Consider the following 13,786-nt stretch of genomic DNA (forward strand, 5'->3'; position numbering starts at 1 on the left):
GCATGGCCCTTTATAATCTTGTTCTCTGTAAGTTCCTATTTCTTCTTGCCCACTACATTTCATACATTTTAACTTTCTTTTAGCTCCCCAGACATACCATGCACTCTCTTAACTTTGAGCTTTGGCACATTTTAGTTCCCTCTACCTCAAAGTTTTCCCTCTGCTGTCCTCTCAGGCTGCTCCTACTCATTCTGTGTTTTTAAGGTTACTTGTTACTTCTTCCCATAAGCCTTCCTCAGCATTCCAAGCCTAGGGTAATGTGGTTTATCACACTCTGAACTTCCCTCCAATAGTCTTCATCACATTATTATAATTACCTGTTTATGTGACAGTCTTTCCTATGTTAGATTATACATTCTATACCCTTCTCATTTGTTCTCTGAATAGTTGTAGAATGACTGATTTAAAGAATAAATGGAATTGCAACCATTCGCTGCAGGGAGTTTCCTAAGCTCTATTCCTGCATCAACTTCAATGCTGAAAATAGCACCTGGTATAGCTGCCTTTATTAAATTCTGATTTTATATTGTCTTCAGTTTTTATTATTTATTTATTTATTTTTTTTTTTTTGAGATGAAGTCTCGCTCTGTCGCCCAGGTTAGAGTGCAGTGGCACCATCACAGCTCACTGCAAGCTCCGCCTCCCAGGTTCACGCCATTCTCCTGCCTCAGCCTCCCCAGTAGCTGGGACTACAGGCACCCGCCACCACACTCAGCTAACTTTTTTGTATTTTTCATAGAGACGGGGTTCCACCATGTTAGCCAGGATGGTCTCCATCTCCTGACCTCATGATCCGCCCACCTCGGCCTCCCAAAGTGCTGGGATCACAAGCGTGAGCAACCGCGCCCAGCCAAGTATTTTAAAAATTTTAAGTTAATTTGTCGTCATCTACAATACCACTGTTTAAAACTCTGTATTTTGTCAGTGATGTCCATTCTGGAGGGATCCATTGATGTGATTTCTCTTAGAATTTAATGCTAACGTAAATCTTGTCTCTATTGACAAAGTGGTATGTTTTCTGCTATTAAATATAAATTCAACACATGCTTATAAAACATTTACCCTCATGAAGGCCTTTTTCTAGCTGGTGAGATTATGAGGATAAATAAGAACAAGTCTTAGTTAACTGCAAGGCCTATAAGATTGTGAGCTTCCTCAGGGTTGGCTAAAACAGGAGGTATGAATAGTTGCTAAATCAGCTATTCTATGTCATCATAGCCATTGGTAATTGCAACAAGCATTTATTGAGCATATGCTATGTACAAAACACTGTGCTAAGCTGATTTTACATTTCATTGGTAAGCATGAACATTGCTAATATTAATCATAATAGTAGTAATTACTTTGTTGGGTTTTCACGATTAAGTAACAAATGTCAAATCTTTACTACATGGTTAGTATATAATAAATACTCAATAAATATTGGTGTAAGGATTCCTTAGAAGGCAACTCATTTACCCACTTGGGGTTTTATAAAACTGATAAATACATAAAACTCAGGAATGGCAGATCAGGCTAAATTATCAATGTTACATGTAAAGGCAATGTTGGAGCATTTAATTTAGTGCGAAAGTGAAATAAGTCTGCTAACTGAAACCCTAGATTGGGTGGGCTTACCCTTGCAGACACAGGTGATTCTGAATGAGGGTGGGCCCCCCAATAAGACAGGGAATGGGGAGAGCTGTCTGGGCAAGACTCATCCCATGAAAGAACAGCAAAGCACTTGTGTTCTCTAGTTTCTAAGAGAAACAATGGGCCAAGAATCCCCAGCTTATTTTCCCCAATTTCCAATCAGAAAATTAATCTGCAGTATCAGTGGGGCTCCATCCTCCAAATGAAACAATAGGACTAGGGAAGAGGCATGTCTCATTAATAGTTAGCGATTATAATTACTATTCCCTGATCTCATGTGAAATAAAATAGGATATATGGGAAAATGTAATAAGAAAATACAAAAAAATTCATTCAATACATTACTACATGGTTTCAATTTATGTTATTCATACCTATGTAAATATAAGTTTATCATAAAAACCTTTCCCCAAACTAAAATCTTTTGTGATGACATTGTCTCTTCATGAAAATTATAGCACAAATGCATTCATTTCCTTAAGACCAGTAGAAGCAAGTTGACAAAAAATGCATAATGTTTTTTCCTGTTTTCTATACTCAATCCCTAGTTCTCAACAGTATAAATGATAAACTTGCTGAACTCTCTGTAGATGAGCAAAATTGTATTGTTCAAAATGCATTCTAAATAAAATATTTGTTGAAATGTCATTTATAAAAATGTATGGGCCATAAATTAATATTATCTGTATTCTATAAATAGAGTTGGGTAAAAACTATATTGAGTATAAATTTGTGTTATGTATTTGTGAGGTGCCACCATGGTCTTCTCAAAAGTGCATTGCTTAATGGCATTGTCACTGTAACTCACTGACTGATTGATTCAATTATGTTTTCTTCACATCCATAAATTGTATATGAATCCTTATTAGGGACATAGCATTCTGGTTTCCCTGAAAAGTCATTGTTGCCATTTATTTTTATGTTGGATCTCTTTCCATAAACTTGAGCTAGAAGAGCACAAGTGCTTTATACTCTATAAGTACCAGATTATTTTCAGTTTTGTTTGAGTCATGGTCTGAAAATCTTCACATTAAAATTATGTTGACAACAAAATTAAGACTCAATTTCATTTTAGTAATTCCATTGTTTTATGAACCTAAGTGTTACTCTCTCTAAGAAGCCTTCTGTGGTGCCTCAGACTAGGTTAGCAACTCCTGTTAGGAGCTGTTATAGCTCTTGTGCTTTCCTGGTGCAGCCCAACTACAATCCACTATTGGTGTAATTATTTCCTTGATGTCTGCCTTCCTAACCAAACTTGAGGCAGGAACTCATTCTCCAACATGTTTGTGCTTGCATTATCCAACACAATGCCTTACCCATGGCTGTTGTTCAATATAGGTTTTTGGAAAGAAGATACAAGAGAAAGCATTATTTTTACTTAATAAGTTTAGAGATCAATATGAAATGTGGACTGATTATATCTTCAACACAAAAGAAAACAATTTCATAAGTGTGACTTTTTAAACCTGTTTTATAACTATTTTAAGTGATCTAGTAGAAAGAACACATAAATTGGAATCACCACACTTATTAAATTATGCCTGTGATTCTTTAGAATACAGTATTCCAATAAATATTTTCTCTTACTACAACTTCCTAACAGCATAAAGGGCACAGCAGAGGTGTCAGAAACTAATCGTGCTCGCAGGGTATTATTAGATAGAAAAAAAAGATTCCTGTCTCTTGGGTTAATATTATTTTAGAAATACTTAATCCCCAGGCTGCTAAGCTAATTGTGGGGGAAAGGCTTATTATTAGTAAAGAGAACAAAACATATGTTCCAATACTAGAAGGATGATGGGGCTATACAAGGTCATGAATTCTATTTGACTAAATTACCGCTGAACGATATCATGGATGCGAGGCTGGGGCCAGTGTGGAAATCAGCATGTTATCTTCCTCTTCTATCTGTAGAGTACATATGTGAATCCTGGCTATTTAAAGTCTGAAGCTCCCATATGAAGAGGTATTGTTAGATATTATTACCTTAGGCATCTTTGCTTTTATGATACTTTAGTATTTTAGCCTATGCTCCTGTGTGGAATGATTTATACATAGAAAGCCAAATCAATTTATTTGAAATCTGAAAGCCTATCATCAGAAACAAAATTTCTAGGACTTGTTTCCTCAGGGCGGCGAGTAGCGGCATGTCAGCCAGCCACCATGGTTCCTACTAAAAGCCCTGTGCAGCCTGTGGTGGTTGAAGGAGGCTGGACTGAACAGACTAAAGAGGAAATTAAACTCATGGAACTTATAAGACATACAGAGGTATGTTCTTTGGGATTCTGGACATTAAAGACACTGCCCTTTTTATGAGTATTTAAAAGTACAATATCGAATTTTAAAATGATACTGTTAATATATTCTCAGCATCTGATCAGTTATGACCATATAAGCATATGCCAAGCATTGAGTTGGCATTTGAAGAGTAGCTGTCTAAAAGACAGCCAGCTCATATGAGGGTCTGTTTTGTTTGAATGGAGACCAGAAATTATGACCTTAGCAAAGAAGAGAAAAAGGCCCAATGGATATGTACAAAGGTAATTGTAATAATTGTAGTCAAGTTGAGCCTTCTGGCTTCATTGCTCATTACTCCTAAGGGCATGTCTCAATATGTAAAAAGAGCAAGGAGCAAAATACTAATTGCAACGGAGACATTCACAAGTGAAGAATTAAAAAAGTGGTTTCAGTCCAATTGGTTAATCAGTCAGGATTGCCAGACATAAAAAAGTCAAAAAGATAAAGGTCAGCTGTTGAGAGAGGACCAGGAGAGAGACCAGGGAAAACTTTTTTGCTTTGTGAAGTTTTTCATCAAAATGATACATTCCTATTTAATAAGATTTCTCAAATTCGTGAAATGCGTTCAATCTAAATCTTAGGCACGTGCCCAAGTCAAGGTTACTAGAACAAAAGGAATTGACATCCCTAGAAATATGACTTCGTGCCAAGCTAAGAAGGATAAATCACTGACCAGGGAATGAATGCAAAGCAGTGAACTAGGACATGCTTGAGGTAGAATAAAAAGCTGCCTGGCAGGGATCTGGCAAAGTATAAGGGTGGCTGCTGTATTTTAAAAGACAGTAAGTAAGGACTAAAACAACATTCACGTATACTCTTGTATGCGTTTCTTGGTTAGAGGAAATGATGTGATTCTAATAAAAAACTCATTTGTTAGATGCAGAGAAATCTCTCAGTAGGGGAAACATCATGCAAAAGTCCAAAAATACTTCTCTCTTAATTTCTTCACATTATAAATGAAAGTTAAGTGCTTTGCCAAAATGACTGCCTTATTATTATTATTCTAATGATTGCTCTTGCCTTTAGTATTTCATTGAAGCAAGGGGAATTTACTAGCGTCAGTGACAAGAGAGGCTAATGTACTTAATAGTTACTTCCTAAAATTTTTTCCATATAATTTATTAATTACAAGATATTTCTGGATTTTATCACATTCTTCACAAACACTATACAGACAGTTCTCTAAACACAACATTCTCTGGGTTTTTCCTGACAGGCACACGTTTCTGAAATCCAAGCAATGGAATCCAAAAGAAATTTTCCAATTGCAACTAAACCTAAAGCAGTCAAGCTGAGCAGCCTGTATAAGCAGCCCAACACAAAGAGAGTGTGGATTTATCTAAATGGAGGCAGACCTGAAGATGGCACTTATTCCTGGGGCAAAACTGTTTCAGAGGTAAATCTAGTGTGAAAGGAGTGTTTCATAGGCCTGAGTTCAAATCCCAGCTCTGATATTTCTAGATTGTTTGGTCAAGCAAATTACTTCTATGACCCTCATCTTCTTGTCCATAAAATAGTAACAGCACTTTCCTCGTAGGATTGATCTCATGATTGAATGAGCTTATATGTGTGAAAATGTGAAGTTCAATGTGTCTGACATAGATGTGAATCTGAATATGACACTCGTCCAGCAGACAACTATGCCAGTTCAACCCACTCCTACCAAAGAGTAAAATCTAAACTTTAAAGTAATTTTCTTCATTCATTTTATTATTATTATTTATTTATTTATTTATTTATTTATTTATTTATTTGAGACAGAGTCTTGCTCTGTCACCCATGCTGGAGTGCAGTGGCATGGGTCTTCATCCGTTGTAAATCCAGTTCACAAGAGTGACTTTTTTCACCCATCATGAATCATTTACTAGATATGTTCCATCTAAGAAAAACAATGATACTCATTAGAGAAAGCCTATCATGTTCTTACTACCCAGAGTCCTAGAGCTGTTAGAATTCTCACTTCACAAAGTTAAAATATTGACTACGGAAAGAGGAGTAACAGTTCATTCTTGGTTTGTAATTTCAGTCAGGGATACAATTCTGACATTTTTTCTTAATCTTTAAATGAAGACTTTAGGCACATAATAAATGAATTTGGGTAATTTTTCTAAAAGTCTTATCTATTGCAATGATGTCTTAAATAGTAGTTTCTCTTTTTTATTTTGTGAAATGTTTTCATGAATTTTTCTGGGACAAGTGAAAGTCATGCAGAGATGTTGTTGGTGGTGGGGATGTGGATAGGCAAGATAGTATAATAGACTGGCTTGGAGAAGTTCATGGAGGCTGGTGAGGGCACATAGAGTAGCAGGGCCACCTGAGATGGTTCTGCCCCTGGACATTAATCCAGTTTCAAAGTGTAAGGGAGACCACTCTTCTCTGACAGGGAGTTTGACTAAGAATGGTGAGAGCAACTTCATATCAGAAGTTGACAAACAATTTGTTGTACTTGAGAAATAAGAGATTAAAATGTGAAAAATGTATTCCCCAAATTAGGAATATAAGTAAAGGATCTTCATATATGTAGGGGAAAAGGAAAGTGATTTTAAAAAAGATAATGAAAGCTTTTCAGAAGAGAGCTACCTAGAAAAGCACTATAACAAAGCTGAAATGTCTTTTCCCTGGTGGTTTCTTAAAAAATCAGAGTTCATGTTGTAGATGCTAAATGTTAAAATGCACTTAAGCATTGCACCTAGAACTGATAAATTTCTGAGAGAATATGCAATGATTAATAAATGGGTAAAGGGTAGAGCTGAGACAATGGGGGAAGATAGCCTATCAGATTCAGGGTAGAAAAAGCTTACAATAACTTTGATGAAGATTACTTATATCTATATCTAACCGGGGATGACTTTTGATTTATGTGACTCTCGTGTAGCATATAAAAGACATTTCATAACTCTTATTCCATGATCATATAATTTTTTATGAGCTTTATATATGAAGAGCCCTATGCTAGATGCTGTAAATTATTTTTCTAATTTATGTCTGTGGAAATATTTTTGTAAACTTAATAGTGCTATATAATTGACAGCTTAACATCAATAGTAGTAAGTAGCAGTGGAGTCTGTGGTCTCCTTAAATTAATACGTCAGATTGACAGAGTTTTAGAAAATATACCTAAGGTTTACTTGGGAATGTAGAGAAATGGGCACTCTGGAAGTACAACTCTTTGGAAGACAATTTGGCTGTACATAGCATAAGAAAGTGTATTTGCAGAACTTGATCCCAAGGATATTTTCATGAACCTAGGCAACAATTATTTATTAAGAATATTTATTACAAGCCTATTTCTAATAGAGCTAGATTATAAATAATTCAAAACCTCATCAATGGAGAGATGATTAAATGAATTATAACACATAAGATGAAATACAATAACTCAAAATTACCTTTTTGAAATAATAATAAAGATGTTCAAGATATATTTAGTGAAAGAAGCATTATGTAAAGCATGTGGAGTTAAGTTCTGCACATATATATGCACAGATATAGAAAAAAGACTGGACTGATTTTATTAGATGGCCATATTATGGGAGACCTTTATTTTCTTTCTTGTATGTTTTCCTATGTGTTCTATATTTTTTATGGTGAGTCCAGATTTTTTTAATAAGGAGAAGTTGTATGATAGGGAAGCTTATATTCCTCTGAGAGAAGTACTAATAGAATGTGATAAATGTAAAATTAGCAGTGAAGGCAGGAATCTCAGTTGAGAAAAGGGAGCACAGTGCCCACCTAGGGTGACAGACAAGGCACTACAGAGGAATCAATAAGGAATTCTGATGGAACTTGAGAAATGGAGGAGATTCAACAGCTTAAGCAGAAAAAGCATTAACAAGGATGAGGGCCACCCATGTAAATATAGGTGTTAGAATTCACAAAGTATATTAAATAGGTGCCCCATGGACAGAGAAATTGGAAGAGATAGTTGTGACCAGAGAGATTGTTTAAAAGCATATGGTAGACCCCATATACATAGTTATTAATTTTCTCAGTCAGCCATAACAAAATACTATAGACTGAGTATTAAACAGCAGAAACAACAGAAGTTGATTTTCTCACAGTTCTGGAGGCTGGATGTCCAAGATGAAGGTGCCAGCCGGGTTGGTTTCTGGTGAAGCCTCCCTTTTTGGCTTACAGACAGCCACCTCCTTGCTGTGCTCACACATATTCTTTCCTTTGTGTGTGTGTGGAAAAAGAAAGGACTCTGGTGTCTCTTCTTTTTCTTGTATATAAAGAAACCAGTCCCACTGGAATAGGGCTGCATCCTTATGGCTTTATTTATCCTTAATTACCTCCTTAAAGGCTCTATCTTCGAATATAGTCACAGCAGGGGTTAGGGCTTCAACATGAATTTGGAGTGGACACAGTTTAGTCCATAACACTATCCTAAACTCAACTACTTAAACCACTTCTTGCCTGTAAATAAAGAAATGGAATGGCGAAATCAATGTTTTAGGAAGATTAATGTGGCCTACATGTGTAAAAGGACACTTAGAGAATATCTAGAAACTTTTAATCTCTTCCTTTTCCTTTTCTATGCTGTGTATTTTTGTCTTTAGGGGCTTGCATGGGATTCTTTGTCATCAGTTAGGAATGTATCCTTTCACACTATCAGGCTGTATAAAATGCCTCTGGAGGATGGACTGTGTGTGAGAAATGAACAGGCAGCAGGAAGGGTAGGGTTTGGATTTCACTGGGGTGTCTGGCTAATGACACTGACTCCAAAGAAGCTCAGAGTTTCAGTGTTTGAGACTTTTGCTGCAAGAATGAAAAACAGAGCACATTTCAAAGTGCTTCTCTCTACCTTCTATAATGAAACCCCCAGATGGTGTTTGAATCCCATCCAATGTGGACTTTCTCTCAACTGCTTTCACTGCTGTGGCTATTCTGGATGATTTAGCCGTGTTCTTCCCACCCACTCTTTGAACATTGCTAGACTTACTCTCGTCTCCAACTGTTGTCAGCTCATCAGTCATCAGTGCACCAAGGCAGGTCTCTCTCCAGGGTTAGTGGCTCTTTCTGCAGGACCAGCATCTTTCTCTGATTTATGATTGCCTATGCCCCTCCTTCTATGGTCCTGAAGCGTTTGTCTTCTCCCATTCCTGCGGCAGCTCTCTGATTCTACAGAATCTTGAAATCAGAGTGTTCTTCCTTGGCCCAGGAATGGTTCTGAATGCATGAGCAGAAGCTAAAGGAATGAAAAAGAGGTCTTTCTGATTTGGATAGGCAAGTACCTCACGCCCACAGGGAGCATGCAATAGTTCCATGATGCCCATGTGCCCCACCTGAGGAGACCTGGTCTATGAAAACAAAACTCAGAAAACAGATTGTGGGTGAGCAATTATTATGGAACAGTGTTTCTTCATCATGAACTTTGTTATTGCAAAAACATTTAACTTACAGTATATACTTTAAAGAGGATACTTCAGTAAGTTTAGATACATTTGAAAAACAGAATTAAGAATGTCTTTGTTTTGTTTTGTTTTTTTGTTTGTTTTTGAGATGGAGTTTCGCTTTTGTTGCCCAGGCTGCAATGCAATGGCGTGATCTCAGCTCACTACAACCCCCGCCTCCTGGGTTCAAGCGATTCTCCTGCCTCAGCCTCCAGAGTAGCTGGGATTATAGGCATGCGCCACCACGCCCGGCTAATTTTGTATTTTTAGTAGAGATGGGGTTTCTCCACATTGGTCAGGCTGGTCTTGAACTCCCGACCTCAGGTGATCCACCCGCCTTGGCCTCCCGAAGTGCTGGGATTACAGGTGTGGGCCACCACGCCCAGCCTAAGAATGTCTTTAAAGGTCGTAATATGACTAGATATCGTAGAACCTAATTGTACTGAAAATGTCTACTTTTTTTCTTTTTAACTCATCTGTATTTGTTACATTCTTTTAGGGCAGACTGTGACTTGGGCACTACATTTCCATGCACAAGCCTCACTGAGTTACTTTTTGAACAGCTTTACAAGATGCCTAGGTAGGCTTGTAATTTTTCCTCTAAACAATTTTTTTCTCTTTCTCTTTCTCTTTCTCTTTTTCTTTTCTTTCTTTCTCTCTTTCTTTCTTTCTTTCTTTCTTTCTTTCTTTCTTTCTTTCTTTCTTTCTTTCTCTCTCTTTCTTTCTTTTTCTTTCTTTCTTTCTCTCTCTCTCTTTCTCCTTCCTTCCTTCCCTCCCTCTCTCCCTTCCTCCCTCCTTCCTTCCCTCCCTTCTTTCCTTCCTTCCTTCCTTCCTTCCCTCCTTTCTTTTCTTCCTTCCTTTCCTTCTTTCATTCTTTCTTGATGGAGTTTTGCTCTTGTTGCCCAGGCTATAGTGCAATAGCATGATCTCAGCTCACTGCAATCTCTACCTCCTGGGTTCAAGTGATTCTCCTGCCTCCCAAGTAGCTGGGACTACATGCTTGCACCATAACGCCTGGCTAATTTTGTATTTATAGTAGAGATGAGGTTTCACCATGTTGGTCAGGCTGGTCTCGAACTCCTGACCTCAAGTGATCCACCCGCCTTGGCCTCCCAAAGTGTTGGGATTGCAGGCATGAGCCACCACACCTGGCCAAACAATACTTTTCTTTGAGAAATAAGCCCTGTGGAGAGTTACATTAAGTTGCTTCTGTTTAACATACTTATTTCTAGTGGACTAATATATGCAGAATTGGCAACCACAGGGCATGAAAAGTTTAAAAAGTAGATCCTAGAAGAATAACAAATACTTTCCTTCTAAACATCAAGGTAGATTTCAGAACACTTCAATGCCAACATATTTGGTCTACTAAGGAATCTGGCTTGAATACTTTAGACCTCAAAGTTAACGTTAGGCTGCATACATCTTAGAGCACACATTATGTTGATCTGTTAAAAGAAACCAATTTGAAATTTAAAAAGCATTACTAACCCTGCTTTAGTGCCTAAAGCATCACAATGTCGCAAACAGAAGTTGAAAGACATCTTATCTTTCCCTTAAAGGAGTTGTTGTCATGCCTTACAGATCTTTTTAATGTTAACCAAAATAAAGGAAAAAAGTCATTGAAAATATATTATCAGAGAGAATAAAGATAAAATATTGAACATGAGTACAAGTCATTCTTGAGTCAGAGCTTAGTCTATGTCTTCCATGCATGATGTGTCATTATCTCCTTCAAGGAGCAGCATTTCATTAGTTACAGCAGATAAAATGCTTTACTTTCATATTAAAAAATTTTTTTGGCTAAATTTATTGACTTTACATATAAATATGTCTTAGGAGAAATCAAGTAAAATAACCGTAGATTGAATTTATATCTTGCCTTTAAAGTATGTTTTAGTTAAATTATTTATATTTTTTTTTCTGTAAGTAGAAAACATGATCTCTATAGAACAGTGACATTTTAGTGGTAAAGAAAATATAAGAAATACATCTTTCTGGGATCTTTTCAAACTACACAAATTTCTCTCAGATACCTATCTCTATATATTTCTATGATAGCTCCTCATTTTTCCCACTCCACATAGAAACTCAACTGCCATACCCTTTGGTTTCCTTGGAGTAGAAAAAAAAAATAGTGACTGCTATGGATTGAATTGTGCTCCCAAATTTATGTTGAAGACACAAACCCCAATGTGACTATATTTGGAGATAAAGACTTTAGTTGGGAATTAAGTTAAATGAGGTCTTAAGGGTGGGACATTAATCCAATAGAATTAGTGGCCTTATAAGAAGAGGAAGAGAGAGAGACCTCTTTCTCTCTGCCATGTCAGTATGCAACAAGGAGATGGCTGTCTATAAGTTAAAAAGCAAGTCTTCACCAGGAACTGAATCTGCTGGCACCTTGATCTTGGACTTTCCAGACTCCAGAACTGCAAGAAATCCATTGTTTAAGCCACCCAGTCTGTGACAGCCTGAGAAGAAGTAGTGACTATTATTATAGAAAATTTAGAAAAATAATAAAATAAAACCATATGTATCTACTGCAATCTCTTTTTGAAAATAATCTCTATGAATTTTTTATTAATAACATTTATTCTGTTTTCTAATTAGGAAACAGCATGTAGTCATTGTATTAAAATTAGAAAAAGGATAAAAGCACCAAGAAGACCATGAAAATTATATCATCCACAAATAACCAGTTATTACAATTTTAGTGTATATATTTCTAAACAATGATAATTCTTTTTGCCTTTGTGATCATAGTAGATCACATGTATATACAGTTTTACAAGCTGCTCTATTCACTTATTGTGACTTTTCCCCCTGTATAATTTAACATTCTTTTTTTTTTTTGAGATGGAGTCTCGCTGTGTCACCCAGGCTGGAGTGCAGTGGCGCGATCTCGGCTCACTGCAAGCTCCACCTCCCGGGTTCACGCCATTCTTCTGCCTCAGCCTCTTGAGTAGCTGAAACTACAGGCGCCCGCCACCACGCCCGGCTAATTTTTTTGTAATTTTTAGTAGAGACGGGGTTTCACTGTGTGAGCCAGGATGGTCTCGATCTCCTGACCTCGTGATCCGCCCGCCTTGGCCTCCCAAAGTGCTGGGATTACAGGCATGAGCCACCGCGCCTGGCCAATTTAACATTCTTTAAAAAACATTGTTTTCAATGGTATCATAACCTTCTATCAAATTGACGTATTATTTATTCATCCAGTTTTCTATTATTTGCCAGTTTGGTGGTTCTTCATTTTTTGCTATTATGAAGAGTGCTGCAATGAACATATGGATACATCAATCTATATTTATTTTCTGATTATTTTCCTTAAATAATTTCCTAGAGGGATTGCTAGGTCATGTTAATAAGCATGCCTAAGAATTTTGATACCTATCACCAAAGTGTTTTCTAAGAATGTTTCAGGAGTTTATACTCCCATAAGTAGATATTGAGAATTCTCATCCACCTGTTGCATACATGAAGATATCAACAACACTGCAACAAAATCCAGTGATTTAAAACATATTTACAGGTTTGACAGAAGAAAAATGTTATGCCCATATTTCAATTTATATATTTTAAATACTTGTTGAGGTGATTTTATTTGTTTTATGTTATCACGTATTGGTTATCTCTGAGTTTCCTACGTCTTTTGCTATTTTCTATTATATATATTTTCATATTGATAAAAGCTTTTTATTAAGTAGTAAGGGTATTACATGTAACTTTATCAGATTTATTGTAAGAAATTTCCAATTTACTATTGTGTCTATGGAGTTTTTTAATGTATAGAAAGTAATACATTTTATAAGTTTGTTCATTGCTCTTAATGTTCAGATAGTCCTTTATCATCCTGAGGTCATATAAAGATTCACCTGCTTTTTCATCTAATTTTTTTAAAGTTGTATTTTCTCTTTTCCTTTTTTTCCTTTTCTGGTGTAAAATTTGTGTGAAGCAATTTTCTCTGCTTTATTTGCTTAAAATTATCTCAGCTCTGTTCACTAATCTTTTTTTTCCCTCCCCTCTGAGTTGGAATACCAATGCTGTGCTAAAATCTTACATATACTAGCTTCTGCTTTTAAGTTATATAAAGTATGTATTACTTTTTAAATTATATATATTTATATTTTAGTATCTGAAAGAAGTTGCCCATTGTTGCACTTCGTTGTCAGATTTTACTTGAATATTCTTGCCTGTTGATTTTTAAAGATGAAATTTGGAATTACAGTTCAACACCATAAAATCATCCTATAGGATTTTGACTGAAGCTGTATTAGACTATTAATTTCCTAAGAATGTAAACCTTCTACATTATTCAATTTCTACAACTAGGCTGTGGTATTCTTTTATTTATGTATTTTTTACATATATTAAAATATACTTAATATACGTAAAAAGACTTATGTATAAGTTTTTTTTCCTGTCTGTCAGCAAAATTTTATGGCTTTTTTTTTTTTTTTTTA

At 36.1% G+C, this 13,786-nt stretch overlaps 1 protein-coding gene across 1 annotated transcript in view; it reads left to right on the plus strand.

Annotated features, from left to right (window-relative positions):
* DCDC1 (doublecortin domain containing 1) overlaps nucleotides 1-13,786 on the plus strand; it is a 393,105-nt gene that overhangs the window by 354,749 nt on the left and 24,570 nt on the right. The window contains exons 27-28 of the mRNA XM_017885762.1: nucleotides 3,764-3,900; nucleotides 5,147-5,326. Coding sequence (XP_017741251.1) covers nucleotides 3,764-3,900; nucleotides 5,147-5,326 — 317 coding nt within the window. The remainder of the gene's footprint in view (nucleotides 1-3,763; nucleotides 3,901-5,146; nucleotides 5,327-13,786) is intronic.

This window comes from Rhinopithecus bieti, unplaced genomic scaffold, assembly GCF_001698545.2.
Source record: "Rhinopithecus bieti isolate Rb0 unplaced genomic scaffold, ASM169854v2 scaffold_13558, whole genome shotgun sequence".
In the NCBI taxonomy this organism is placed as follows: Eukaryota; Metazoa; Chordata; class Mammalia; order Primates; family Cercopithecidae; genus Rhinopithecus; species Rhinopithecus bieti.